Here is a 26670-nt window from a genome sequence, read left to right as displayed (position 1 = left end):
CCAAGCCCAAGATCTCCATAAATTTCAAATGCATTTTCTCCACTTTTACAAGTGAGAACAGTGGACAGCTGATAACTGCTCTCTTCCTCCTGGTACAAGCTGACAACACACTTAAAAATCCAAAGTCTCTTTCCAGTGTGACCGATGGGAGGGCCTGAGAACCATTGCTAAAGACTGTGGGGCACAGCTTTCCAGTGAAACTTGTTCCTTTACTTTATCCTTTTGCTTTCATTTCATGAGTGATGGGGGTGAAGGGGGCAAAGGAATTTCCTCCCCATGCCCAGTCCACACAATTCTGTGGATGGTCTTAACTTTGGAGAATATCCCACTTGGCAGAAGTTTCCTGTCCATACTCTTTGGGAAGGCAGATAATTTTTTTCTTAATTCATGAAGATTGCCAAAGGGGAAAAGGAATTGGACCATGGCAGAAGTTTTGCCAATTTGATACAAAATCCATGTATGTATGTGTTCACTGTGTGTGTGCATGTGTGTGTGTGTACACATATACATATATATATCATATATATATATATATATATATATATTACATGCACACTAAAAGGCCCTTTCCCCTTTATATGGGGGGGGGGTTGAGACAAAGCACATACCCACCCCTCATCCATCTATTTGTTGTCACTCTTAGCTCCTCATACATGAAGCTTTGTCCTTGAGAGAGAGAGAGAGAGAAAGAGAGAGAGAGAGAGAGAGGGAGAGAGTGCATGGGGAGGAGAGGAAAGAGATAGAGATGGAGGGGAGAAGGAGAGAGAAGAGAGATGGAGAGGGAGAAAAAGAGAGAAGGGGAGAGAGGAGGGAAGGGGAGAGGGACAGGGGAGAGAGAGAGAGAAATAGAGAGGGAGAGAGAGGGAGAGAGGGGGATGGAGGGAGAGAGAGGGGGATGGAGGGAGAGAGAGGGGGATGGAGGGAGAGAGAGGGGGATGGAGGGAGAGAGAGAGGGGGATGGAGGGAGAGAGAGAGGGGGATGGAGGGAGAGAGAGAGGGGGATGGAGGGAGAGAGAGAGGGGGATGGAGGGAGAGAGAGAGGGGGATGGAGGGAGGGAGAGAGGGGGATGGAGGGAGAGAGAGGGGGATGGAGGGAGAGAGAGGGGGATGGAGGGAGAGAGAGGGGGATGGAGGGAGAGAGAGGGGGATGGAGGGAGAGAGAGGGGGATGGAGGGCGAGAGAGGGGGAAGGAGGGAGAAAGGGAGGGAGATGGAGGAAAGGAGAGAAAGAGAGGGAGAGGGAGGAAAGGAGAGAGAGGGATTAAAGGAGAGAGAGGGAGGGAGGGAGGGAGAGAGAGGGAGGAAGGGAGAGGGATAGGGAGGAAGGGAGAGGGATAGGGAGGAAAGGAGAGGGATAGGGAGGAAGGGAGAGAGAAAGGGAGGAAGGGAGAGAGAGAGGGAGGAAGGTAGAGAGAGAGGGAGGAAGGTAGAGAGAGTGGGAGGAAGGGAGAGAGAGAGAGAGGAAGGGAGAGAGAGAGGAAGGGAGAGAGGGAGGAAGGGAAAGAGGGAGGGAGAGAGGCAGGAAGGGAGAAAGAGGGAGAAAGGGAGAAATGGAGAGAGAGAGAGGAAGGGAGAAAGAAGGAGAAAGGGAGAAATGGAGAGAGAGAGAGGAAGGGAGAAAGAGGGACGAAGATAGAGGGAGGGAAGCAGGGGAGGGAGGGAGGGAGGTAGGAAGGGAGGGAGGGAGGGAGGTAGGAAGGGAGGGAGGTAGGAAGGGAGGTAGGAAGGGAGGGAGGTAGGAAGGGAGGGAGGGAGAGAGAGAGGGAGGGAGGAAGGGAGAGAGAGGGAAGGAGAAAGGGAGAGAGAAGGAAGGAGAAAGGGAGAGAGAGGGAAGGAGAAAGGGAGAGAGAGGGAAGGAGAAAGGGAGAGGCTGGGAGGAAGGGAGAGGGAGGGAGAAAGGGGGAGAGAGGGAGAAGAGAGAGGAAGGGAAGGAGAACAGGAGGGAGAAAGGGAGAAAGGAAGAAAAAGAGGGAGAAACTGAAAATGAAAGAGCTGTTGTTAAGGTATTTGTTTAGCACAGGGATGGTTTGTCGTCCTCATGGATGCTCCATATTTCATGGATATGTGAAACAAGAAGCTGATAAGCACTTTAAGCAAAATGAAAGGGAAAATGGGATCAATTACATACTTTTTACACTTGATAAAGTTAAAACTGAAGATTGGCACCTGCGAATGGTAGTTCTACACAACTGAAATTGAAGAGGACCTTTCTACTGCCTGTCTCAACACCCTCACTTCTACTTGCAAGTGCCGCCCCAAGGAGTAGGCACACATCCTCTGGACAAGCCTACAGTCTAACAACAACTTCTATATTTCCGCCCTCTTTTTTAAAAAGAGCCAACCGCTGGCAACCACGCCTCTCCTCCTCCTACTAGCAATCATAGTGACAGCTCTACACTTGCATGATATAGTGGTCCCATGTTTCTTCCTGGTGAGATCTATGGGTGGCCATGAGGACTGCTGTGGGCTGGGCTGGCTGCTAGGGGGCTCTGGATTTACGGTACAAAAAACTAGAGTTAACAACCATTTCACGTGATGGGCTAATGGATGCTGGTGCAGAGGAATAACAAGAAATGATAATCACCTCTGCCAAGGGATACAAAGGGAAACTGGAAGCTAATGTCAACGGGATTAAGGCAATGAAAATTGGTTAGAAGAGTTAGCCTTTATTGAAAATCAGATTGAAATAAAGCTGGTTGGAAGTTTACAGTGTTCATATGCTTCCGAGTGAATGTGGCCATATATCAAGAACTGAACCAGGAAACGCAGCAGACTGCTGGATGCAAGAAAGGACGGAATACTAAAGAAAGTCTGAGGGAAGGGCGGTACAAAAATACCAACTGAAATGAGGGTAGGCATGACAGTCTAGTGGAGACCATGCTGCTGCTTACCGGAAGAAAGGAGCAGGATATGAACTGCCTGAGGAGTGTGTGTGTGTGTGTTAGGCAAGTGGGCAGGATACCAATCTAAGTGATTTGAGAAGGGAGTAGGTGAGTGTAGATCAGAAGATGAAAAGGGCACTGTTGATAGGGTATGGACGTGTGAAAAGAATGGTAGGGATAGACTCGTTAAGAAAGTGCATGAAGCTAAGTTCATAGGAATGACCGAGGAAAGGAGGAAGAAAGGAAGGAAGGAGGGAAGGAGGGAAGGAGGGAAGGAGGGATGAGAATATACAAATGAAATATGTAAAAAGAGCACTTGCAGAGTTAAGCAGTAATAATGGAAGAAGCAACCTTGTTGGTTCATGACACCGGAGTGAAGATGCTACATGGGAGGGGATGAGGACGAGGACCAGGAGGATAAACGAGGCAACATGGGAATTTTAAAGGGAAAGGAAAATATTCTTATGTTTAATTTCTCATTATTTGAGGGGCAAGGAAATCATTCCCACTCTCCCCATCCCTTTTGGTTCTGGGGGCTAGTTGACCCACCAATATGTGGGTTGGCATCCCCCACCCTGGGAGATAACGCTGTAAATATATATGTACATATACATGTATATTCATATACATATATACAATATATATATCATATATGTATATCTATATATATTTGATATATGTAGATGTATATATATGTTACGTGTGTATATTTATATACATATATGTATATATATATATACACATACACACACACACACGATGTATATGTCTATATACACACACAACTTTTGTAGTTCCAAACACATTTATACACATTTTCAATATGTGATAGGTATATACACAAACATACAAATGTATGTACAATTATATAATGGCTACTTTTTTGGAATACAAAATTATCATATTTGCAAATTCCTCCAATTTCAAGTTTGCTGGCATGACCACAGATGTGCATAAGATGCAATCAATCAATAATGAGTGACAGTTTTTGGCAGGTGCTTAAATCACATATATTTCAATAACCAGAAATCCGAGTTGTCCATTATATTCTCTATATAATAATAGAAAGCATGAAAATTTCCCTCTTTCCAGCATCTTACACGTTGCTATCTGCTAAGACATGCTGGCACTTCAATCAACTAACACTAATCCAGCTTATACAGGACCCAAAGCCCAATACAATATTGGCAAACAATGACCAAATGGTAGGAGCTTTATTTTACTTGCTTTAAAAGTTGGCTTCATAATCATGCAGGCTAACTGAGAGTAGCCCAAGTAAAAAATAACAATAACAAAAGAAAAAAAAAAAAATAATAATAATAATAAAGAGGAGAAAAAGACACAGACTCAGTTCAGGGAGGAGCTTTTAGATGGTATGTTATGGCTGATGACAGTCCAATGAGGGGAATACAGGTCAGAAAAAGAAATGTGACAAATACATGTCATTGTACAACTGGTATCAAGTGTGTAGGTGCCCTTAGCGCACACAGCAGTTGCTGGAGGAAGGGTTGGGGGAAGGTTCAGTGGGGTCGAGGGGAAAGCTTGGGCCAGCTGGAGGGTCATTATGTCCACTGTCAGGAATCTGCTGTCGAGACACAATGCGGTAGATTTCTGGAAGTAAAAGAGTATTGTATTAAGATTTTGAAACTTTGGTCTACAGTGGAAGAACACTAACAATTTCAATGTTTAGAAGAAAAAAAAAAAAACCTCTTCAACCTTGACATGTGAAGGAAGGACAGATGGAAAGAACAAAGGAAGAGGCAGATGTGGGAGAAGAATAGGAGGAACAAAAAGTAGAAAACAGGAGCTTTCACATACTCCATTCATTCTATATTAACTCCTTCCCTACTGAGGGCATGCCACAAAGATGAATGTTGCACAGCCCAATGACAGATGACAGAATAGCAGAGGTGCCACCCAATATGGAAAGGTTTGTTAAGCATGAAACATTTGATGGAAACCATGCAAATAAAGTCTTGTCAAAATCATAAAAAAAGTACATGTAGAATGACACATGAACATATGTAGGCTTTTGACCAGGGTACAAGATTGTACATCAATCATTTTTCTCTCTCCATTACCTCCTTCCCTATTTCTTATTGTGTGTACACGTAAAACTGAACAAAATAGATGTTACTAACTCAACTATAGTCAACTTGCCCTGGACAAGTTTTCAGCAATCCATAAACAACACAATTTCAATCTTGAAATAAAAAAACATCACCAGCAGTCAGTATCTAAAATGCCAATTTCACTTTTTTACCATAAACAGGATCAAACCATGTAAACAGATACGTCTCTATACTTCGATTCTCTACAATTTGGTCACCTCCGATACCGAGAACATAACTGCCTTTTGGGAAATTAATACCCACAGAATCAGCTAAAGTTCTGATTTTCAGATTCCATACAGCTGATAAAAATAATCAATATATAGCCTCAAATCTCTTGTATGGGACTTTTATCATCCAGAAAACTAACCAAGGGCACTGGGTTGACCCATAGGTCACTTAAGGTAAAATTTTTAATGTTGTCTGAAATGGGCAAGTATTAACCACTGTAAGACCGAGTTTTGTGTGTCTTCTGTGCTCTGGACAGAGAACTGCAATATTTGCCCAAATATGGCTTCAGAAGGGCCACTCCTTTAGTAAACTGCTCACAAGTGTAAACCGTAAAAAACGTAGAGATGCACATCACACTCTTTATATATATACAATTTGTGTAAGAAAAAGTACAACTTGCTCGACTTTTTTATGTACATATACAAAGGCCTTAATCCAATTTATAACTGTAGTGGCCAAGCCAAAGAATAGTGTTTGCCCTCATTCAACTTGGAGAAAAACAAGGAGGGGTCATCGGCCCCCATACATATTTTTAGCCTTTTTAACATGCATGGGAACATAGATGTAGTATTCTCTCTCGTTCATTATGGTTTCCATTTCCCTACAGCAATTATCTGAAGGTAGACTCTTCCTTCTAAAAGAGTAAAAGAGAGAGGGAGAGAGGGAGAGAGAGAGAGGAGAAAGAGGAGAGAGAGGTGAGAGAGAGAGGAGAGAGAAGAGAGGAAAGAGGAGAAAGGGAGAGAGAAGGGGAGTAAGAGAGAAAGAGAGAGAGAAGAGAGAGGCAAGAGAGAGGGGGAGAGAGAAAGGTGAGAGATGGAGAGAGAGAGGAAAGTGGGAGAGGAGGAGAGAGGAAAGTGGGAGAGGAGGAGAGAGGAAAGAGGGAGGGAGAGAGAGGGGAGAGAGGAGAGAAGGAGAAAGAGAAGGAGAAAGAGAAGAGAGAAAGAAGGGGAAAGAGAGGGGAGGTGAGAGGGAAAAAGGAGATACGGGACACACACACACAGAGGGAGTGAAGGAGTGAGGGAGGAGAGACAGGGGGAGTGAAGGAGTGAGGGAGGGGGAGGGAAAAGAGAGAGAGAGAGAGAGAGAGAGAGAGAGAGAGAGAGAGAGAGAGAGAGAGAGAGAGGAGAGAGAGAGAGAGAGAGAGAGAGAGAGAGAGAGAGAGAGAGAGAGAGAGAGTGAGGGAGAGAGAGAGAGAGAGAGAGTGAGGGAGAGAGAGAGGACAGAGTGAGGGAGAGACTGGGGACAGAGAGAGAAGGGAGGAGGAGGGTAGGGAGAGAAAGGGGGGAGGAGAGGGAAGGGAGAGAATGAGAGTGAAGGAGTGGGGGTTAGAGGGAGCAAGAGAGGGAGAGAGAGGAGAGGCAAGGGGGAGAGGAGAGAGAGGTAAGGGAGAGTGGGGAGAGAAAGAGGGGAGATAAAGAGGGGAGAGTGAGAGGAGGGGAGAGTGAGAGGAGTGAGAGAGGGAGGGGAGAGTGAGAGGAGTGAGAGAGGGAGGGGAGAGTGAGAGTGAGAGGAGTGAGAGAGGGAGGGGAGAGTGAGAGGAGTGAGAGAGGGAGGGGAGAGAGGAAGAGAGACAAGAGACAAAAGAGAGGAGAGAGAGGCAAGGGGGAGAGGAGAGAGAGGTAAGGGGGAGAGGAGAGAGAGGTAAGGGAGAGTGGGGAGAGAAAGAGGGGAGAGTGAGAGTGAGAGGAGTGAGAGAGGGAGGGGAGAGTGAGAGGAGTGAGAGAGGGAGGGGAGAGAGGAAGAGAGACAAGAGACAAAAGAGAGGAGAGAGAGAGAGAGAGAGAGAGAGAGAGAGAGAGAGAGAGAGAGAGAGAGAGAGAGAGAGAAAGTGAGACCTAAGTCATACAAACATTCAATTATGTTTAAGAAATAAATCTTTTCTTATACAGAAATGCTATGCCACTTTTTACAATCTCCTGACTCTTCTTCTCAAATCTCCACTGTAACATCCCTCTTTTCTCTTATACCTGTGGTGCAAGATAAAAATCCTGCCGCTGTGTTTCTCCATGCGTCATCAAATGTGAATAAATTTGGGGAGTATTGAGGGGCTGGGGACCTAACATTTTGTGCACATGTACAGCAAAGAGCAAATGCACACATTGGCTTGGCCAGCCCCCTTGCAAGGGGGATAAAAGGCCACTGGTATATACATACACAACATCTGAAAATGCACATCACATTAAAAGCAAATGTGTAAATACAAATAAACACATACCAAAATAAGATATCTTTTTTTTTAACTTATGTATGTATCCACTTACAATAATGAAACAGTACCCCCTCCATGTTTTCAAGCATAAAAAACACGCCTTACACTAACATAAAACGGTAAGAATCCCCAAACTAATTTTAAGACATTTGAAAGCAGTGATCACATAGAAGGGTAGTGGCTATTAAGTCCTAGGTCTAAAAGGCTTTGGAATACACAGATAAGTTAGCAGTAATGTGTAAGTAAGAGTACGCAGTGGAAAGCAAAAGCAAAGTACAGTATTCCCCACTAACGAGACCGCTAATGCCTTAGGAGTGGTGTGCCAACCAAAGAAATACTGGAATGATTAGGTTCTTCATGCACTTCCTCATCAAGTTTTACAGCCACCAGTGCTTGAGCTTGGAGCCCAACCATCCAATCCAATGCTGATGGGCGCAGAATGTGCAAAACAAAATTCAACATTCAACATGGGCCTAACATACTCTTTAGATGAGGCAGGGTTTCGCCTGTTTAGAGCTGATGGATGCTGCCACTACTGCTGACAACATTGTTTCCGCACACTATCAGCATTTACAGTTGGCTCGACGTGAATGGCTTTAACATCAGCAGTTGGACTGTCGTCGTGATCACGGGGATCTCGAATTTGCTTCTGAGAGACAATCCTGTATATTTCTGCAGTGACATGAGCCGCATGCAAAGAAACAGAATGGCCTTGTTAATCATTCACAACAAAGAAATTGTTTTCTGAAACCTCTTGGATAACTATGACTACTTGGTTAACGGGTAAATACACTTGCATAAAAAGGTAACGAGGAATCACCCTATGGAGTATTTGGGAGGAATGTATATGGAAAAATGTTAGAATATGGTTAATCACTGAAAAAGGAAGGGAAAGAAGTTTTAGGAAAGACACAGGACCTGTGGACCAAGTGTTCATCTTTCAACAAATGGTAAGAATGGATGGGGATTAAGAATGATGTATGGCTTTCCTTGACCTAAAGCATTGTATGTGACAGGAGACAAAATGTGGAATTTTGGATATGTACAAAGTGAAGGAAAAACCAGAGAAGGAAGTTAAAACTGAGTCTTAGAATAGACAAGGCATGTGTGAGGATACTTATTGAGATGACAAGAGATGAGGAAGATGCTGATTCCAGGTCAGGGTGATGTCCCATAGATGTTCAATAACTACACACATCAAAAATCCTTTCCCCTTTATAAAGGGGTGGCTGATCTTAAGAATACATTCACTGTTCACCCATCCCACATTTATCCAAAAACTCATTTGTTGTCCTTTCAATCTTAGCTCCTTGTGAATGGAGGGTCATCCACTCTCTGCCCACTGCTTAGGTCATCAGCAATCAGAAAGAAAGCATCTTTAGAGCAGGGCCCTAAACAGATACTCCTCTTACATACAAAGCTCATTTAACCCTGTCATTCCATCTCATTCTCAGTCTTCCATTAAAGATGACTCCATCCCGCTCTACTTTCCACATTTTTTGCTACTTGTTAATTTTTTACCCACTTCATTTTTCACTATTCATCCTTATAACCCCAACAATATTTCCTGAATGTTTCATCTCAAACAGGTTTAGTTTTTTTCCTATTTATATACCTGTCTTCTCTTTTTATGTGCAAGGGAAAGTAGGGGAGGGGGGGGGGGTTGTCAATTAAATGAAGTGGCCTTGCTGTATTGCTTCAGACTTGGGGCAATGGGTGAGATGCAGGGATAACTCATCATCCAGGAAGAGCCAAGAAAAGTGGAAGGGGAGGGAAGGGTGGTGAATGGGAGGGGAGTGGGTGGGGATGAAATGGGTGGGAGTGGAATTATGCCTTTAGACTTGGCTACCTCCCTTGTAAGAGGGAAAAAGCCATTGGTATATGTACATATATATAGAGATTTCCCCCCCTTACCGGGTAGGCAGCCAGGCCAAGACATGTACCCACTCCCACCCATTCCATTCTCATCAAAAAACTCTTGACTGCCCTTAACAGCTTTCCCCCAATCCCCATTGTCCTGGATCACAAGCAATACAGCAGGACACAGTACATCCACAGCAAGGCTGCTTTACTTATTGACAACACCCTTCTCTCTGTCCCCTTATGCATAAAAAGAGAAAACAGGGACAAATTCCTTCGGGCTGTGTCAAAATATTCACAAAAAAACACTCCCTAACTTCCCACCCCTATCCTCCCTTGCATCACAGTACCACAAATATACAGCCATTCTCCACTCAACCCTATTTCCTGCCTTCTCACTTCCTTGTTCAACAAACATTCCCCTCTTGCTCAATGCCCTTTTCACCCCATCCATCCATCTCATCCTTAGTTGTCCCCTTATCCACCTCTGCCTTCCACACCACCTTTACTAATATTTCTTCACTTATTCTTTCCATGTGTCACAGTATCATCACAGTACTCTTTCATCAACCCTGTCTGCCATCTCTTTTTCCACCCTAACTCTCCTTCTCACCTCATTTCTCATTCTATCCAACCTTGTAACTCATACCATATTTCTCATTATTTCATCTCAAACACTTTCAAACTTTCCCCCCCTCTCTCTCTCTCTCTCTCTTAAATTCCATGTCTCTGCCCCATACAGTGCTGTTGGCACAATCACCCCTTCATATAATCTCCTCTTTCCATACATTCCCAAATGCCTATTTCTCATTACACTTTTTGATTCCCCCAAGACATTTACTTGCTTCTCTAAATCTACAATTTACCTCCACTCCTCCCTTCCCTGCCACATGTGACACCAAATACCTAAAGCTATCCACTTCCTCTAACCTCTCTCCTTTTAGACTTACTTCCAGCATGGTGCCATCCTCTTCCCTAGTACATATCTTCACCTTACTTTTTCCCACATTTACCTTCAACTTTCTCCTATCACATACCTTCCCAAACTGTCACTAACTCCTTTAATTCCCCCTCTGACCCTGCTACAAGCACAGTGCTGTCAACAAACAATTGCCTCGCCTCCCATTTTTCTCCATTTTCTTTAACCATCTACAATCACCTGCCCATTACCCTCTCATTTACCTCCCATACCACCCTATCCATGTACACATTGAACAGCACACCAACATGACGCATCCCTGATGCAGTCCCACCTTTACCTCAAACCACTTGCCCTCTCCATTTCTAATTCTAACACAGGCTCTACACTTGTAAAAACTCTTGACTGCCCTAAACAGCTTTCCCCTAATCCCATATATCTGCAAAACCTCCCACAGTGGCTTCCTGTCTACCATCATAAGTATTTTCTAAAGCTTTCTCACATATCCGTCTTACCACAAATATCTGATCCATTCATCCCCTACCTTTCTAAAACCAACACTGATTCCTGTCAATTACTCCCTCTGTTCCTCTCCTAATCTTCTCAATTAAAACACTTCCATAAGCCTTCCCAACTACACTCAACAAACTGATCCCCCTGAAACTACTACACTCACATTTGTACCCTTTTTCCCTGTAAAACAGAAATATACAGACTCTCCTCCAGTCCTCAGGCACTGTACCCTCCCTTAGACAGCACTAGCCAGTTCACTATTACTGTACCTCCCTTTTTTGGACACTATACGACAACCATCTAACCCAGGTACCTTACCTGCTGTCATCATTTTAATAACTACTTGCACCTCATCTTTCCTTATTTCTCCTCCATTTTCTTCACCCATTACTACCTCTTCTTCCAACATTTCTCCATCTGCATCTTTCACCTTTTCTTCTCTACTTGATTCTCCTCCCCTTCCTCTCTTAACTTCCAAAACATCTTTTCATTACTTTCAAAATTTCTGTAATATTCCCCTCCCATTTTACATCTACTGTAATTTTTGCCTCCTTTCTGCCTTTTTTGGACTTTGTAGTGGAATTCAATTAAATATACCCTTAGTTTAAATTGCTGGTGGCAGGGTTTGAAACGCCATCACCTTGACCTTTGTTGCAAGTACAGTAAACCCTCGATATAACGGAAAAAAAATCTGACCAGACAATCCCTTGCTATAACAGATTTTCATCCCTTATAGCGAGGGCTCCTTGGTTACAATGGATCTTCAGATATAACAACAGACCTGTCCCCATATCATCTGTTATATTGAGGGTTTACTGTAATTTCTAATACTGGACAATTTCAGGATATAATGGATCTGTCCAGTATTTCCATAGAATATAATGGATCCTCAGTTATAACAGGTCTTTGGATATAACAACAGACCCCTGTCCCCATATCATCTGTTATATCGAGGGTTTACTGTAGTGATGCCCAAACCTGCCGTCCAGTGAGCATCCCTTTGTGAAATACTTTATTATCTATATACCAAGAGCTTTTCCCCCCCTTATAAGGGAGGTAGCCATGTCAAAGGCATGTACCTACTCCCACCCACCACCCTTTCCTCCCTCTCATCTATCCTGGGTCAGAAGCAATGTGGCAAGACGGTACATCCACAGTAAGGCCACTTCACTTCATCAGATTCCATTCTCTGTTCTGTCATGCAAAAGAGAATATGGGGAGAAATCTATTCGGGCTGCATTAAAATATCATTCACACATAAGCACCCCCTACCTCCCATTCCCTGCCCTTCCTTTCTTTCCATACCAGTATCATCTGTACACAGCCACTCTCCACTCATCCCTATCTCCTGCCTTCACCCTTCCTTGTTCAACAGACATTTCTTTCTTGCTCAACTCCCCCTTCAACCCATCCACCCATATCATTCTCGGTCATCTCTTCAGGTTCACTCCCTCTACCTTTGCCTTCCACACCTCTTTTACTTATCTTTCATCACTTTCTTTCCATGTGCCCAATAAAATCTTAATCTTCAAATAGTGTTTTCTCAGCCAAAACTGTCAGTAGCAGCCATCTTTAAACATATACAAATACCTCTTTTGTCTCCACCATCCTTTAAATCATTCACCATGTCCCTCCATTCACCCCTGATCTTTTGCAGTTTTGCTTCTCTGCTCAACATAAATCTTTTCAGAATACTATTGAGTAGAAAGAATCAATTTCAACAATTGAACTACCTCTGCTTCTTACAATGATACTTTGGTTCCTGCTAACAAGGTTTTAGTAACAATATTGGAAATCAAGAATTACATCAAGCTTGAGGACAGTATGGGGAATACAAGAAAAAGACTAGAACTTATCACATGGAACTTAAAACAATCATCTATTCTGGAATACTAGAAAAGAATAAACAGAAGCCCTATTTTGAAAAAAATTTGGGGTAATTTTCTGTGAAATCTCCTTTGGATTGACAATAGAGAATACCATTAACTCAAGCCCAATTCAACAAAGGAAATAACACATTATCAGTCCACCTGCTGTCTTTTGGATAAATTCACAAAGAAAAGGAAAAATATTATTGTTCTTCAAACGAATAACCACCACATCCTGACAATGCAATCTAAAGCTTAACTTATCACTTCAGTAATCCACCATTTTGGTAGAGCCTGTCCAAATTCTTGATCACATGCATACAAAAAAAATCTTACCTGTGAGGATGTTTTGGAATGCTGTCTCTACATTGGTTGAATCCAGAGCAGAAGTTTCTATAAAAGATAAACCTTCCCTCTCAGCAAAAGCCTTTGATTCCTCTGTGGGTACTGATCGCAAGTGGCGCAAGTCAGACTTATTACCTGTAACCAGATCATATGTCAAAATTTTCAAAGTTCAATGCTTACAATTCATATACATATATACATATACCAAAGGCTCTTTCCCCCTAACAACAGAGGTAGCCAAAAAACAAAGGCATAAAATCCACTCCCACCCATTCAATCCCCATATACTCTACTCCTTCCCTCTTATCTTGGCTCCTCCTGGATAATGGGTTATATGCATCTTGCCCAATGCCCTGGGTCAGGAGCAGTATTGCAAGACACAGCACATCCACAGTAAGGCCGCTTCATTAAATCAGTGACCCCTCCCCCTCCATCTCCTCATGCAGAAAAAGAGGAGAAGATGGGGAGAAATCCCTTCGGGCTACGTCAAATTATTTTTATTTCATACATACTCCCTCACCCCCCATCCTCCACCCAACCACAATTCATATAAGGTATGAAAAAAGTTAATTACTTAATGGATGAAACATTTTCTAATGGGTGAGTGCACAAGGATAGTACATACATATACATGTCCCAACAGGTTTTTTGCCCCCTTACAAGGGGGGTAGCCAAAAACAAAGGTATAAAATGAGTTACAAGGCTGGATAAAGTAAGAAATGAGGTGGTGAGGAGGAGAGTTAGGGTGGATAATATATCACGGTGGAAGGTAGTGAACACTGGAGACCCACTAAAGTCCTGTGACAGCACTTGTAAAGTTTCCTCTTCATAACATGATAGAAGGTACAAAAACCAAAGGTAACACGTTTCTATATGATTAAAAAATCACAAAAGTGGAAAACATAAAGGGCTGTCTACTGTTAACACATATATACATACACCAAGGGCTTTTTCCCCCTTACAAGGGAGGTAGCCAAATTCAAAAGCATAAATCCACTCCCACCCATTTCATTTTCACATACTCCACTCCCATTCACCACCCTTCCCTCAATCTTTTCTTGGCTCCTTCAGGATGACAGGTCATCCCTGCATCTCGCCTACTGCCCTTGGTCAGCAGCAATGCAGCAAGACACAGCACATCGACAGTAAGGCTGCTTCGTTTAATCAGTGACCCCTCCCTCTCTCCATCTCCTCATGCAGAAAAGAGAAGACAGGGAGAAATCCCTTTGGGCTGCATCAAAATATCATTCATATATACTCTATAATCCCCTCATCTCCCACCCACTCCCTTCCATGTATCACAGCATCATCCATACACAACCATTCTCCACTCCCCCCTATCTTCTGTCTTCTCCCTTCCTTCCTCAACATGCATCCCCCTCTTTCCCAACACCCCCACCCAGTTTGTTCACCTCATCCACTTCTACCTTCCACACCTCTCTTACTATTCTTTCTTCACTCATTCTTTCAATGTGTCCAAACCATTCCAATACTCTTTCATCAACCCTATCTCCCAACTCTGTTTCCACCACTGGCATCCTTCCCACTTCCCACTCCATCCAGCCCAGAAACACCTACCATACATCTCAGGCATTTGATCTCAAAACACATTTAAACTCTCTCTAATGATCCATGTTTCTGCCCCATACAAAGCTGTTGGCAAAATCACCCCTTCATACAATCTCCTCTTAGCAACCACTCCCAAATGTCCATTTCTCATTACACTTATCAATCCACCATGGCATTTACTTCCTTCTCTCAATCTACATTCCACCTCTGCCTCTATTCCTCTCTTTCCCACCACATTCACCCTCAAGTATCTTAAAACTATCCACTTCCTCCAACCTCTCTCCCTTAATACTCACTTCCAATTTGCTGCCATCCCCCACCCCTGTACATCTCATCCCCCTACTCCCTCCCACATTTATCTTTATCTTCCTTCTTTTGCACACTTTCCCAAACTCTGTCACTAACTTCCTCAATACCTCCTCTGATCATGCTACAAGAGCAGTGTTGTCAGCAAACAACAATTGGTTTATCATCCACTTTTCTCCATCCTCTCTAACCTTTTCCAATCCCCAGCCCATCATCCCTGCACCACCCCATCCATGTATAAATTGAAAAGCCACAGCGACATGACACATCCCTGGCAAAGTCCCATCCTTACCTCAAACCACTCGCTCTCTCTACCTCCAATTCCAACACAGGCTTCACCACTCACAAAAATTTCTGACTGCTCTCAACAGCTCTCCTATCCATATATATATCTGCAATACCTCCCAGAGCACTGTCATAAGCCTTTTTGAAATCCATATAGGCCCAAAAAACATTCCCTCCCCCTCCTAAAGACCTTTCACACATCTGCCTTACCACAAAAATCTGATCAATGCAACCCCTACCTTTTCTAAACCCACACTATTCCTCACTAATTACTAAAAAATCATACAAGTGAAAAACATGGAGGGCTGTCTACTGTTAATAAATTACCTAAATACTATATTCGCATGGAGCCATGAATGGAAAATGGATTTCATACATAAATATATCAAAAGACCCTTTCTCCCCTACATGAATGAAAACTTAGTTGAAGCATAAGTACAAAAGAACAGAGGAGACTGCAAAAGACCATAAGACCTACACTATGCAGTTTCATGTATGTTATCACCAATCATCACCATCCATAAGGTTATCTTACCTAACAACCAATCATTTCAACACTCGATACAAAGTTACTAAGTCTATTCCATTTGTTAACCATTACAGGTAAACCAGTTTTTGCCCATTTCCTTCTTAAATCTAAATTTGTCCAATTTAAACCCATATATGGGGAAAGAGCATTATGATGGAGTGAACTTCAGGGGGAAGACTAAAAATGATCGGACACATTGAGACTTACCTACAAGCATAATTACAATGTTTTGGTCAGCATGATCTCTAAGTTCCTTAAGCCATCGTTCTACATTAGTGTAGGTGAGAAGCTTGGCAATGTCATACACAAGAAGTGCACCCACTGCACCACGATAGTATGCTGACGTGATGGCTCGGTACCGTTCTTGTCCTGCTGTATCCCATATCTGTGCCTTGATTGTTTTGCCATCAACCTGATCAAGAATAAAATTTCAGATAAAATCTTTGTACAACTTACACAAACAATGGTTGCATGTTTGCTGCTTTTCCAGTTCTGATGGTCACGATTCATTGAACACCTCATTTCTTGAGATTCCTCTTCTGATGAAAATTTTTGAATCCCTCAACATTAAACTCTTCATAAATTCCTTATCCATCAACCATTTCTCAGTTATTCCAATTATTTTTTATGTGCCATTCCAATTTCTCTCAAACATTATGTGTTTTCACATTGTATACAATTCTGCAGCTATCTGACTGACTTATGGTTTGCTAAGTTTGAATAAAAAAAAATTGATATAAAGATTCAGGACAAATTCAAATTTAACTAATGTAGCAATGGCACATCTGGTTAAGTATGAAATCACTTGAAAAGACTACACAATAAATTTTATGAAACAAACAGGCAACTTTTTCAAAATATAAAAATTTCAATCAATGTAATACATATCTGATTCAGCAGAAAAAAAATTACTCGTACAGGAAATTATGTGCATTCAGAAACAATGCCATACTTCATTCACTTCAAATCACTTACTTCTATACTCCTGGTAGCAAACTCTACTCCAATGGTTGATTTTGATTCAAGGTTGAATTCATTCCTGGTGAATCGTGAGAGAAGATTGCTTTTGCCAACTCCCGAGTCACCAATCAGCACCACTGGAAAACAGTAACAATAAAAATCTCATTATTAATGCAATAACACAGACTTCCTTGTTTAAGAGCAATAAAAATCATTGGACTTCAAATAAGTGGGAAAATATACTAGACTGAACTTGCTGGATGACTCAGGCATAGTGCTCTGGTTTCATGCATGAATGACCCAAGTTTGAGTCCTTAGGGGATATACAAAAATACACACATATCAAAGGTCCTTTCCCTCTTGTAGGTGGGGTGGCCAAATCAAAGCACACACATACAATATATGCACTAAAACATGTTCAATATCCCTTCCATCTCAGCACCTTGTGGACAAAGGATCATTTGTCCCTTCCTGCTCTCTTTGGATTGATAGCGATGCAGTGAGACATGGTACTTCCACGACAAAACCCAATGGTCAGAGCTTCATTGTATGGTTACCCTCTCTCCTCATCCACTCAAAAATTTGTCTTAGCAATTTAGAAGAAAATACTTTCAGGTCATGGCATCCTTTCAATCAAACTCATACACTCTTCTCTATCCTGTTCTATTGACATTCATTATGCTATCTAACCCCCTTCACTTCATCCATCCACTGCATTCTTGGTCTTCATCTCATGTTCCCTCTGTCCTCGTCTGCTTTCCAAACTTTTTATTTTAAGTCTTTGCTCGTTCATTCTTTCAATACACTTAAGCCACTTCAAAACCCATTGATCTACCTTATTTAACAACTCTTTCCAGCTCTGCTCTTTGCCTCATCTCCACATTACTCAATCTGTCCATTTTTGTAAAACCTATAATTTCTCGAATATTTTATCTAAAAATATATCTAATTCTTCTTTCCTGCCTCCTTTAAATTCCAATCTGTTATCAATGTGTATTTATATGTTATAATTGTCCACACTGTAATAAAACACCAAACACACACAATGGCAATGAATTGTGAGCATGACTTGGGGTTTTCAGTGTAAAAAGACAAAAGGCAGTAATGCTACAGAGCCACACAACAACAATAATCAAATGTTTGTCACCATCATAAATAATTTTGTTTCTTTCATAAATTAAATGATTCAATGTAAAAGTATTACCTGTGGCAGTTACAACATCAAAAGACAGTAACAACCTTACGAGTTTTGATATGGCTACTGCCGAAACATTTTTAAAGTTGGGTGGTGAACTGTATGGAAAGTGTATGGAAAGAATGAACGAGCAAAGACATCTAGCATTGATGCTTATGGTAATTTATTTTTTTTAATATTTATAATTTTATCTATATCTATATATCAAGAGCTTTTCCCTCCTATAAGGGAGGTCTCCAAGTCAATGGCACATATCTTCTCAGACCTATGGGGCATTGTCTGTCAGATCAACAAGTGCCTAACACCCTCATCTCTCCAATTTTGCTGAAATTTAGTTTATAGGTAGTTTTAGGGTTCTAAACACATTTTTTTTTAAATTTAAGGTCAATCCGAACAATAGTTCTGGAGATATGACTTCAAATTATATGAGGTCACTATCATTTGGCGACCAATAACTAGGGTAATAAAAGTCAGTTATATAAATGTATATATATCTAGAATCAGAAAAAGACAACTCTAAGTTGGAAAAAAAAACAACAACAAAAAAAAAAACACATTAACAAATATTTGAATTTGAAAACTTTGATATTTGGATTTATTGTCTTTTTTAATTCTAAATATATATACTTTTATATAACTACGACTTTTATCATCCTAGTTATTGGTCACCAAATGTTAGTGACCTCTTATTATGACCTCAAAACATCTGAAGTCGCATCTCCTAAACAGTTGTTTGGATTGACCTTCAAATTTCAGAAATGTGTTTAGGGGCCTAAAACTACCTATTAACAAAGTTTCAGCAAAATCGCAGAGATGAGGATGTTCATTTGAATTTTTTGTCGATCTCGTACAGAATGCCCCCTATTCCACTCCCCTCTACCACCCTTTCCTTCCTCTCATCATAGCTCCTCATGGATGATGGGTCATCCCTGTATCCCACCCACTGCCCTGGATCAGAAGCAATGCAGCAAGATGCAACATATCCACAGCAAGGCCGTTTCACTTAATAGGCAGCCCCCCCACCCCTCCATCCCCTCATGCAAAAAAAGAGAAGATGGGGGAGAAATCCCTTTGGGCTTCATCAAAATATCATTCACACATAAGCAACCCCTACCCCTCCCCGTAGCACATGCCACTCTCCATTTATCCCTATCTCCTGCTTTCTCCCTTCCTTGCTTAACACCCCTTTCACAATGTCTATCCATTTCATCCTCGGTTGTCCCCTCAAATTCACTCCCCCCACCTTTGCCTTCCACACCTCTTTTCATAATTTTTCTTCACTAATTCTTTCCATGTGTCCAAACCATCCTAATACTCTTTCATCAACATTATTTCACATCTAATTTTCCATTTCTGCTCTCCTCCTCACTTCCTTGTTTCTCACTCTATCCAACTTTGTAATCCCTACCATACTTCTCAGACATTTTATCTCAAACACATTCAAACTTTACCTCTATGCCTCTCTTAACTTCCAAGCCTCTGCCCCGTACAAAGCCATTGGCACAATCACCCCTTCATATAATCTATTTGCATCCATTTCCAGATGCCTATTTCTCATGACACTTTAATCCCCCAAAGCATTTACTTGCTTCTCTTAATCTACAATTTACATCACCTCCACTCCTCCCCTTCCTGCCACATGCAACCCCAAATACCTAAAGCTATCCACTTCCTCCAGTCTCTCTCCTTTTAAGACTTATTTCCAGTTCACTGCCATCCTCTCCCCTTGTAGATTTCATCATCTTGCTTTTACCCACACTTATCTTCAACTTTCTCCTATCACATACCTTCCCAAACTCTGTCACTAACTCCTTTAGTCCCTGGTCTGACCCTGCCACAGTGTCATCAGCAAACAACTTATCATAATAACAATATTAAAATTAAATAAATCACTGCCTAAGTTTCACAAAGTGGAAACCCTGCAGCCCTACAGTAGCTGGCAATGGTCCTTGGGCCCTCCCAAAGATCTTTCCAGGAAGAAACACTGGACAATTATATTAGTATGGGACTTTCTATATCACTGGCTGAAGGTGGTAGGGGGAGGGAAGCAGCTGTCAATTGTCAACTCTCCATGAAGGTAAAAGTAGAAGAAAGTTAAGGTGAGAGATCTATCTTGGGGCTAGTATGGAGACCAAGTGATGAGTGTTGCACCTCCTGATGGAGGTCTGGAGTTGAACTTCGTAAATAAACTACTTCACTGTCATCTTACAAGACTATCACATCCAGGTAGCTAGCCACTCCATCCCCCTCCCACCAATCATCACCATCATTAACTCTGTTGCCTCAAATTTAACTACAAAAAATCCCACGGTCCAACAGTGACTGTCAACAGTCACTGGGCCCACCTACAGGTCTCTCTGGAAAGAAACTTTGGACTGCTCTTTGTATTATATTGATGTGGGACAGTTTACATTTCAACATCTGAAAATAGTGGGTGGATAGGAGCTGTCACTAGCTGTCAGCTCTTCATTTGTGAAAGGTGTAAAAAATTAAGTTGAGAGATGGACATTGGGCCCTGTACAGAGACCAAGTGTTGGCTCTTCTCGGTACACCTGTTGAAGTGAGTGGGGCGAGTTGTGAAAATAGCTCCACTGTCCATCTCATAGGGCATTACACCACGGGCAGGAACCACCTGTCATTGGAGCCACTTGTAATAATAGTAATATTTATGACATTCCATTACTATGGAGTTGGTCTAGATTCAAGTATTGTCTACGGCAACTGGGAAAACATTAACCCATTGTATAATCTAACTTTGCATCCAAGATACTTTTTTCTTAAATTCATGATACTTTTTCACCAGGAGGGAGAGTAATATGCATCACTAAATATATAGTAGAACCTTGGTTCTTGACGATAAACTGTTGTAGAAAACTGTTCCACATCTGATCTGGATGAGTACTGAAAAGGTTAACCGATCTGCTGAATACAACTTTCAGTTTATCTGGGTGACATTTTTCCATAACACTAAATTTTGCCCTCGGGTCTGTTCTGGTTGGTCAAGAACTTATTTTTGGTCAATTGCTGGAGTAATCAAGAATCAATTTGATTGACTTGCGAAATGTTTGAGAACTGAGGTTCTAATGTACATTCTCTTCCAAAACTCTTACCGGTAATAAGAAATTAGGTAAAGTTTTAGATTAAAGCTAGCCAAGAGAACAGGCAGAATTTATGTCAATACTCTACTGCTGATTATCTGTGGGGCATTATAATTCCATACGAGATATTTACAACTTATTTTGATGGGATTTTCAGTGAACTAAGTTGGGGGAGAAAGGTCTGAATATTAATGTTTCAATTGCCTGACATTTTCTCACTCCAGAAAGTCAGGACTTTCAAAATATATTCAATGATCTTAAGAAGTTTCATAACAGGTTTAAATATGAAAATTATCAGTTAACCTGTTGCCCCAGCTCTCTCATATAGGACTTATGCCTCCCAAACGATGATCACTGGACTGGCTTACAATTCATTCAAGGAAGACATATCGTGTTGTCTGGGTAAGACAAGAACAACAACAAGAGGAAATACAAGGAAAAGAAGTTGGCAACTCTTTTCTCCTAATTCAGTGAGACAACAAGCTAAGAAAGTCCATTTCTGCATCCACTATCTGCTGATGCACAACTTAATTGCTTTCAAGTGTATAGGAAATGTAAATTTAAGTATTGGGCTGCAGTGTTGAATGTGCCCATTATTGCCCTGTGGATTACTAGTGACCACCCGAGAACTGAACCTGCTCTTAAACTGGCACAAAATCCCCACCTTCACAAAGAGGTGCAGCCCTGAGGGGCTGTAGCCATTTACTTGGGAGGCATGGGTCTCCTACAAGAGACCTGGGGCAATGAATTGATAGACTGAAAATCCATGCAGTATATTGTTACCACATATGAAAATTGGACAGTATGAATAAATCATCTTTGCATTCCATGCCTAGTCATGTATAAACCAAACCTATGTCAATATGCTGGGAATAAATACATTTTGGTATTTTGTTGAGGCCCACTTCCTGCCTCATGTGGTGCTTAGTTTAACCCATACAGAGTCAACGATGTTAATTAATGCTACAACATTCAACGCAGCCCGAAGGGATTTCTCCCCATCTTCTTTTATGCGTGGGGGGTCGCCGATTTAATGAAGCGGCCTTGCTATGGATGTGCTGTGTCTTGTGACACTGCTTCTGACCCAGGGCAGTGGACAAGGTACATGGATGACCCGTCATCCAGGAGGTGCTAAGATAAGAGGGAGGGTGGAGGGGTGTGGAGTGTATTCAGGGATGGAATGGGTGGGAATGGTTTTATGCCTTTTCCTTTTTGGCTACCTCCCTTGTAAGGGAGAAAAAGCCTTGGTATATGTATGTACAACATTTAACTAGATCGAGTATCAACAATATTAATTTAATGCTTTGATAAAGGCTGTAGCAGCTGCTTTTGGAGTGTGAGCAAAAAGCACCCGAAGTACATAGATATATAACTGATAAATCATAACCATACTGATAATTCACCACATTGTTTTTCATATCTAAGTTCTAAACAGAAAGTAATGTGAACCATTAAAAATAATGTAACCAATATTTTTATACACACACACACACACACACACGTGCGGCTCGGTGGTGGATTGGTAAAGCACTGGCCTCACAAGCCAGAGAACCGGGGTTCGATTCCCCGGCCGGGCGGAGATAAGTTGGGTTTGTCTCCTTTCACGTGTAACCCCTGTTCACCTAGCAGTGAGTAGGTACGGGACGTTAGTCAAGGAGTTGTGACCTTGCTGTCCCGGTGTGTGGTGTGTGTGTGGTCTCAGACCTACCCAGAGATCGGCAAATAATGAGCTCTGAGCTCACTGCCGTAGGGTGGTGTCTGGCTGTCTCGACAGAGACTGCAGCAGATCCGAGGTGAATACACACACACAATATATATATTACACAAAAGTATATTGCACTTGGAAAATTATGGAATGCAGTAGAAACTAACTTCAGATAGCAGTACATTGTCAAAAATATATACCTTCTTGAAAACCTTCATGTGAAAGATTCTACTGCCTCATCCTACCAGAGACTGACGAGTGGTCACAGATTCAGACACATTCAACTGCGAGTACCTTTTTATATACATAGATGTGGTGGTGCAGGAGGTAAATGTGAGGGTAATGGGCAATGGATTGGAGATAGTTAAAGAAAATGGAGAAAACTGGGAGGTAAGATATTTGTCGTTTGCTGACGTAACTGCACTTGTGATATGATCAGAGGGGGGATTAAGGAAGTTCATGACAGAAGCTGGGAAGGTATGCAGGAGGAAAAAGTTGAAGGTAAATGTGGGTAAAAGTAAGGTGCTGAGATGTACAAGGGGAGAGAATGGCAGCATTTTAAAAGGAGAGAGTTTGGAGGAAATGGATAGCTTAAGGTATTTGGGTCGCATGTGGCAGGAAAGGGAGGGGTGGAGGTGGAGGCAGATTGTAGATTGAGAGAAGCAAATAAACATCTTGGGGGATTAAAAAGTGTAATGAGAAATTGACATTTGTGAATGGATGCTAAGAGGAGACTGTATGAAAGGGTGATTGTGCTGACAGCACAGGGCATACACACGGAACATAAGTGAGGAAGAGTTTAAATGTGTTTGAGATGAAATGTCTGAGAAGTTTAGTAGGAGTTACAATGTTGGATAGAATAAGAAATGAGGAGGTGAAGAGGAGAGCAGGGGTGGAAAAGGAGATGGGAGATAGGGTTGATGAGAGTTTTGAGATGGTTTGGACACATGGAAAGAATAAGTGAAGAAATATCAGTTAAATAAGTATGGAAGACAGGGGTGGATGGAGTGAACATGAGGGGACAACTGAGTAAGAGATGGATGGATGGGGTGAAAGGGGCTTTGAGCAAGAGAGGTATATCTGTTGAGGAAGGAAGGAAGGGAGAAGGCAGAAAACAGGGATGAGTCAAGAATAGCTTTGTATGGATGATACCGTTATGAATGGAAGGGAGCAAGTAAGTGCAAGTGATATTTTGACACAGTCAGAAGGGATTTCACCCTGTCTTCAATGTTTCTGCAAAAGGGAACAGATCAAATGAAGCAGCCTTAATTACAAAGATTACAAAGGATTACAAAGGCGGAGCATGCCGACAGGAGACCTTTTGATCCATATCTAGGTCGGATGAAAAAAACAAAACAAAAAAAAAAAAAAAAACCATATTAATAATAAAATAATAAATAAAAAACTATAATAATGTAAATAACAAATAAAATACATAAATAAATGCATAGGTATAGTTAAAATAATAAACAAACAGGTAAATAGTAAATAATAATAAATTGACATATAACTAATAATAAATGAAAATCAGACAGACAAATGATAACAAAACAAAAACAAATAATATAAGATAAATTATAATCATTACAGCATCTTACTTAAGTATTTATCTAAATGATTCTTAAAGCTTCGAACTGAACTACATTGCACTACCTGTGCAGGAAGTTTATTCCATTCATTAACTACACGGTTGGCAAAGTTGTTTCTACCTACTTCCAAATTGAATCTATTTCCGGACAGTTTGAGACCATTGTTTCTTGTCTGATTCTCATTCAATGTGAAAATTTGGTCACTTTTGATGTTGTCAATTCCCTTTAAAATCTTAAAGACCTGTATCAAGTCACCTCTGAGTCTACGCTTTTTTAGGGAAAACAGATTCATGTGCTTTAGTCGATTTTCGTATGATTTATTTTTGATATTTGGAATCAGTTTTGTGGCTCGTCGTTGTACTTTTTCCAGTCTGTCAATGTCTTTAATGAGATTCGGTGACCATACAGAAACAGCATATTCCAAATGTGGACGAACTTACGATTTATATAGCTTGTTAATGAGTGATGGACTTTTGAAATCAAAAGATCGCACAATCAGTCCCAGAATCTTATTTGCTTTCTCATAGGCTGAAATACATTGCTTGGATGATTTGAGGTCGTTACTGATAATTACGCCAAGATCTTTTTCACTATCCACTTTTGTTAACGAATTTCCAAATAACTTGTAATCGTACTTACTGTTATTTTTACCTATGTGTATTACCTTGCATTTACTTGTGTTAAATTTCATTAGCCACTTTTCAGACCATTGCTGTAATTGATCTAGATCTTCTTGAATATCTAATTGGTTTGAGTGATCATTTGCCACTCCGCACAGTTTTGTATCATCAGCAAATTTGGAAACAGTAGATTTTAGTCCATGGTCTATATCATTTATATATACTATGAATAGACGTGGCCCAAGAACGGAACCCTGAGGAACTCCACTTGCAACACTTTTCCATCCAGAAGTTTTTCCATTTAAAACAACTCTGTTTTCGACCATTCAACCAATGTGGTGTGTCTTGCTGCATTGCTTCTGACCCAGGGTAATGGGCAAGATACAGGGATGACCCGTCATATATGAGGAGCCAAGATGAGAGGGAGGGACAGGTTGTGGATGGGAGTGGAATGGGTGGGGAGTGGAATTATGCCTTTTGATTCTTGGCTACCTCCCTAGTAAGGGGGAAAGAGCCCTTGGTATACATATGATTACATTTTTCTTGCTCTATCTTCATCTGATCTCAAGTCAAATTATGCAAAGAACAAAAAACTGAAAATTGGCTGATGCTAGCATGTATTTGAGCAATAAATTAGGCTGACTATGTATGGGTTAACCTATGCCATATAAGATGTAATCCTTTTCAAACAGAGGAAATTAAAATCCACTAAGTATATGGTTCTAAAATCTGCAAAATGACTAATTAGATTTAATGAACTTTACTTCCCATGCAGGGTCATGCATGAGGCAATCCCATTTCAATGTAGAGTGAACAAAAATAATTCTGTGCATTACCAAATTCATGCTTCCCATTTCACTTGGTGCTTAATATCATGCATGATGCAATCCTTTTCAAATGTGTAGGAAATGAAAAACCAACAGGATGAACCAAAACCACCTCATATTGGACACCTGCACACAGGAACCAAAATCCCATCCATAAAACACCACATGAAAGTGACAGGAACACAATTCTATACCAGAACCCTTAACACCACATATCAATCAAATTACATCTCGCAAGCACCACCAACACATTGCAACAAAAATACTACAACAGCAGCTAACAACCCACCACCACACAAAACATCAACACTGATAATAAAACATGCCCTTCATGACAGACAAACAAACTCAATACTCCAACAACCCCCAGACATAAGCCTCACAGAAAAGAAACAACCACATCTGATAAATACCACATTAGCATGTCTGTGCTCAGGATATCACCCATTAAAACAATACAGACACAGAAGAGGCCTGGGTACTATTCCAAACTGCTCCAGGTGCATCCACCACACAGTGGACACAGAGTAGCTTGTACTACAATGACTCACACTGACAAACCTGAGACAACAAAACAATATATTTTCCCTGAGTGACTGTTGCCAGTTACCTGGAGGCTGTGTATTTTATGCAAGAGAGATCAAGGCCCACCAACTGACTGACTGGAAACCTATTTAACTTATTGTTTTAAAATCTGCAAAATGGTCAAGCAGAATACATCTTATACCACATGCCAGATTGTGCAAGATGAAATCCTCTAGTGAAGGTAACAAAAACACTTTGGCATATTTTGTTCTGAAGTTGGCAATTTATAGTTGCCATGTTTTAACGTGTAGTTCTAGAGATAATGTGTGGGGACTTAGTTTGAGCACTTCAAAACTTAAAGGATAAGCACCTCACAATTTTCAAACCCAAATTTTCCTAAATGACTTTTAGATTATATCTAAACAGATCATATTCGTTTTTCCTTCACCCTACAGTTTTCTCACATTTTAGTGCATTAACAGTACATAGGACATACAGAACTGTGCTGTGAATCTTTCGCTATTG

At 41.2% G+C, this 26670-nt stretch overlaps 1 protein-coding gene across 4 annotated transcripts in view; it reads right to left on the bottom strand.

Annotated features, from left to right (window-relative positions):
* Positions 1–2649: 2649 nt before the first annotated feature.
* The window catches only part of Rab11 (RAS oncogene family member Rab11), a 31638-nt gene continuing 7617 nt past the window's right edge, over positions 2650–26670 (bottom strand). For 3 of the 4 annotated variants that reach the window (XR_012966853.1, XR_012966854.1, XR_012966852.1), the window contains 5 exons: positions 16602–16723; positions 15834–16038; positions 12929–13072; positions 7915–8104; positions 2650–4492 (listed from right to left, as the gene is read on the bottom strand). Coding sequence is in view for 1 of the 4 variants with exons in the window: in XM_076192432.1 (XP_076048547.1) it covers positions 4359–4492; positions 12929–13072; positions 15834–16038; positions 16602–16723 (605 nt within the window). In the remaining 3 variants the exon portion in view is untranslated. The remainder of the gene's footprint in view (positions 4493–7914; positions 8105–12928; positions 13073–15833; positions 16039–16601; positions 16724–26670) is intronic. The other variant, XM_076192432.1, reaches the window with a different exon arrangement.

This window comes from Oratosquilla oratoria, chromosome 11, assembly GCF_046742065.1.
Source record: "Oratosquilla oratoria isolate Oo_2021 chromosome 11, ASM4674206v1, whole genome shotgun sequence".
NCBI classification, from domain to species: Eukaryota; Metazoa; Arthropoda; class Malacostraca; order Stomatopoda; family Squillidae; genus Oratosquilla; species Oratosquilla oratoria.
This window is presented reverse-complemented; position numbering and strand designations above follow the sequence as displayed.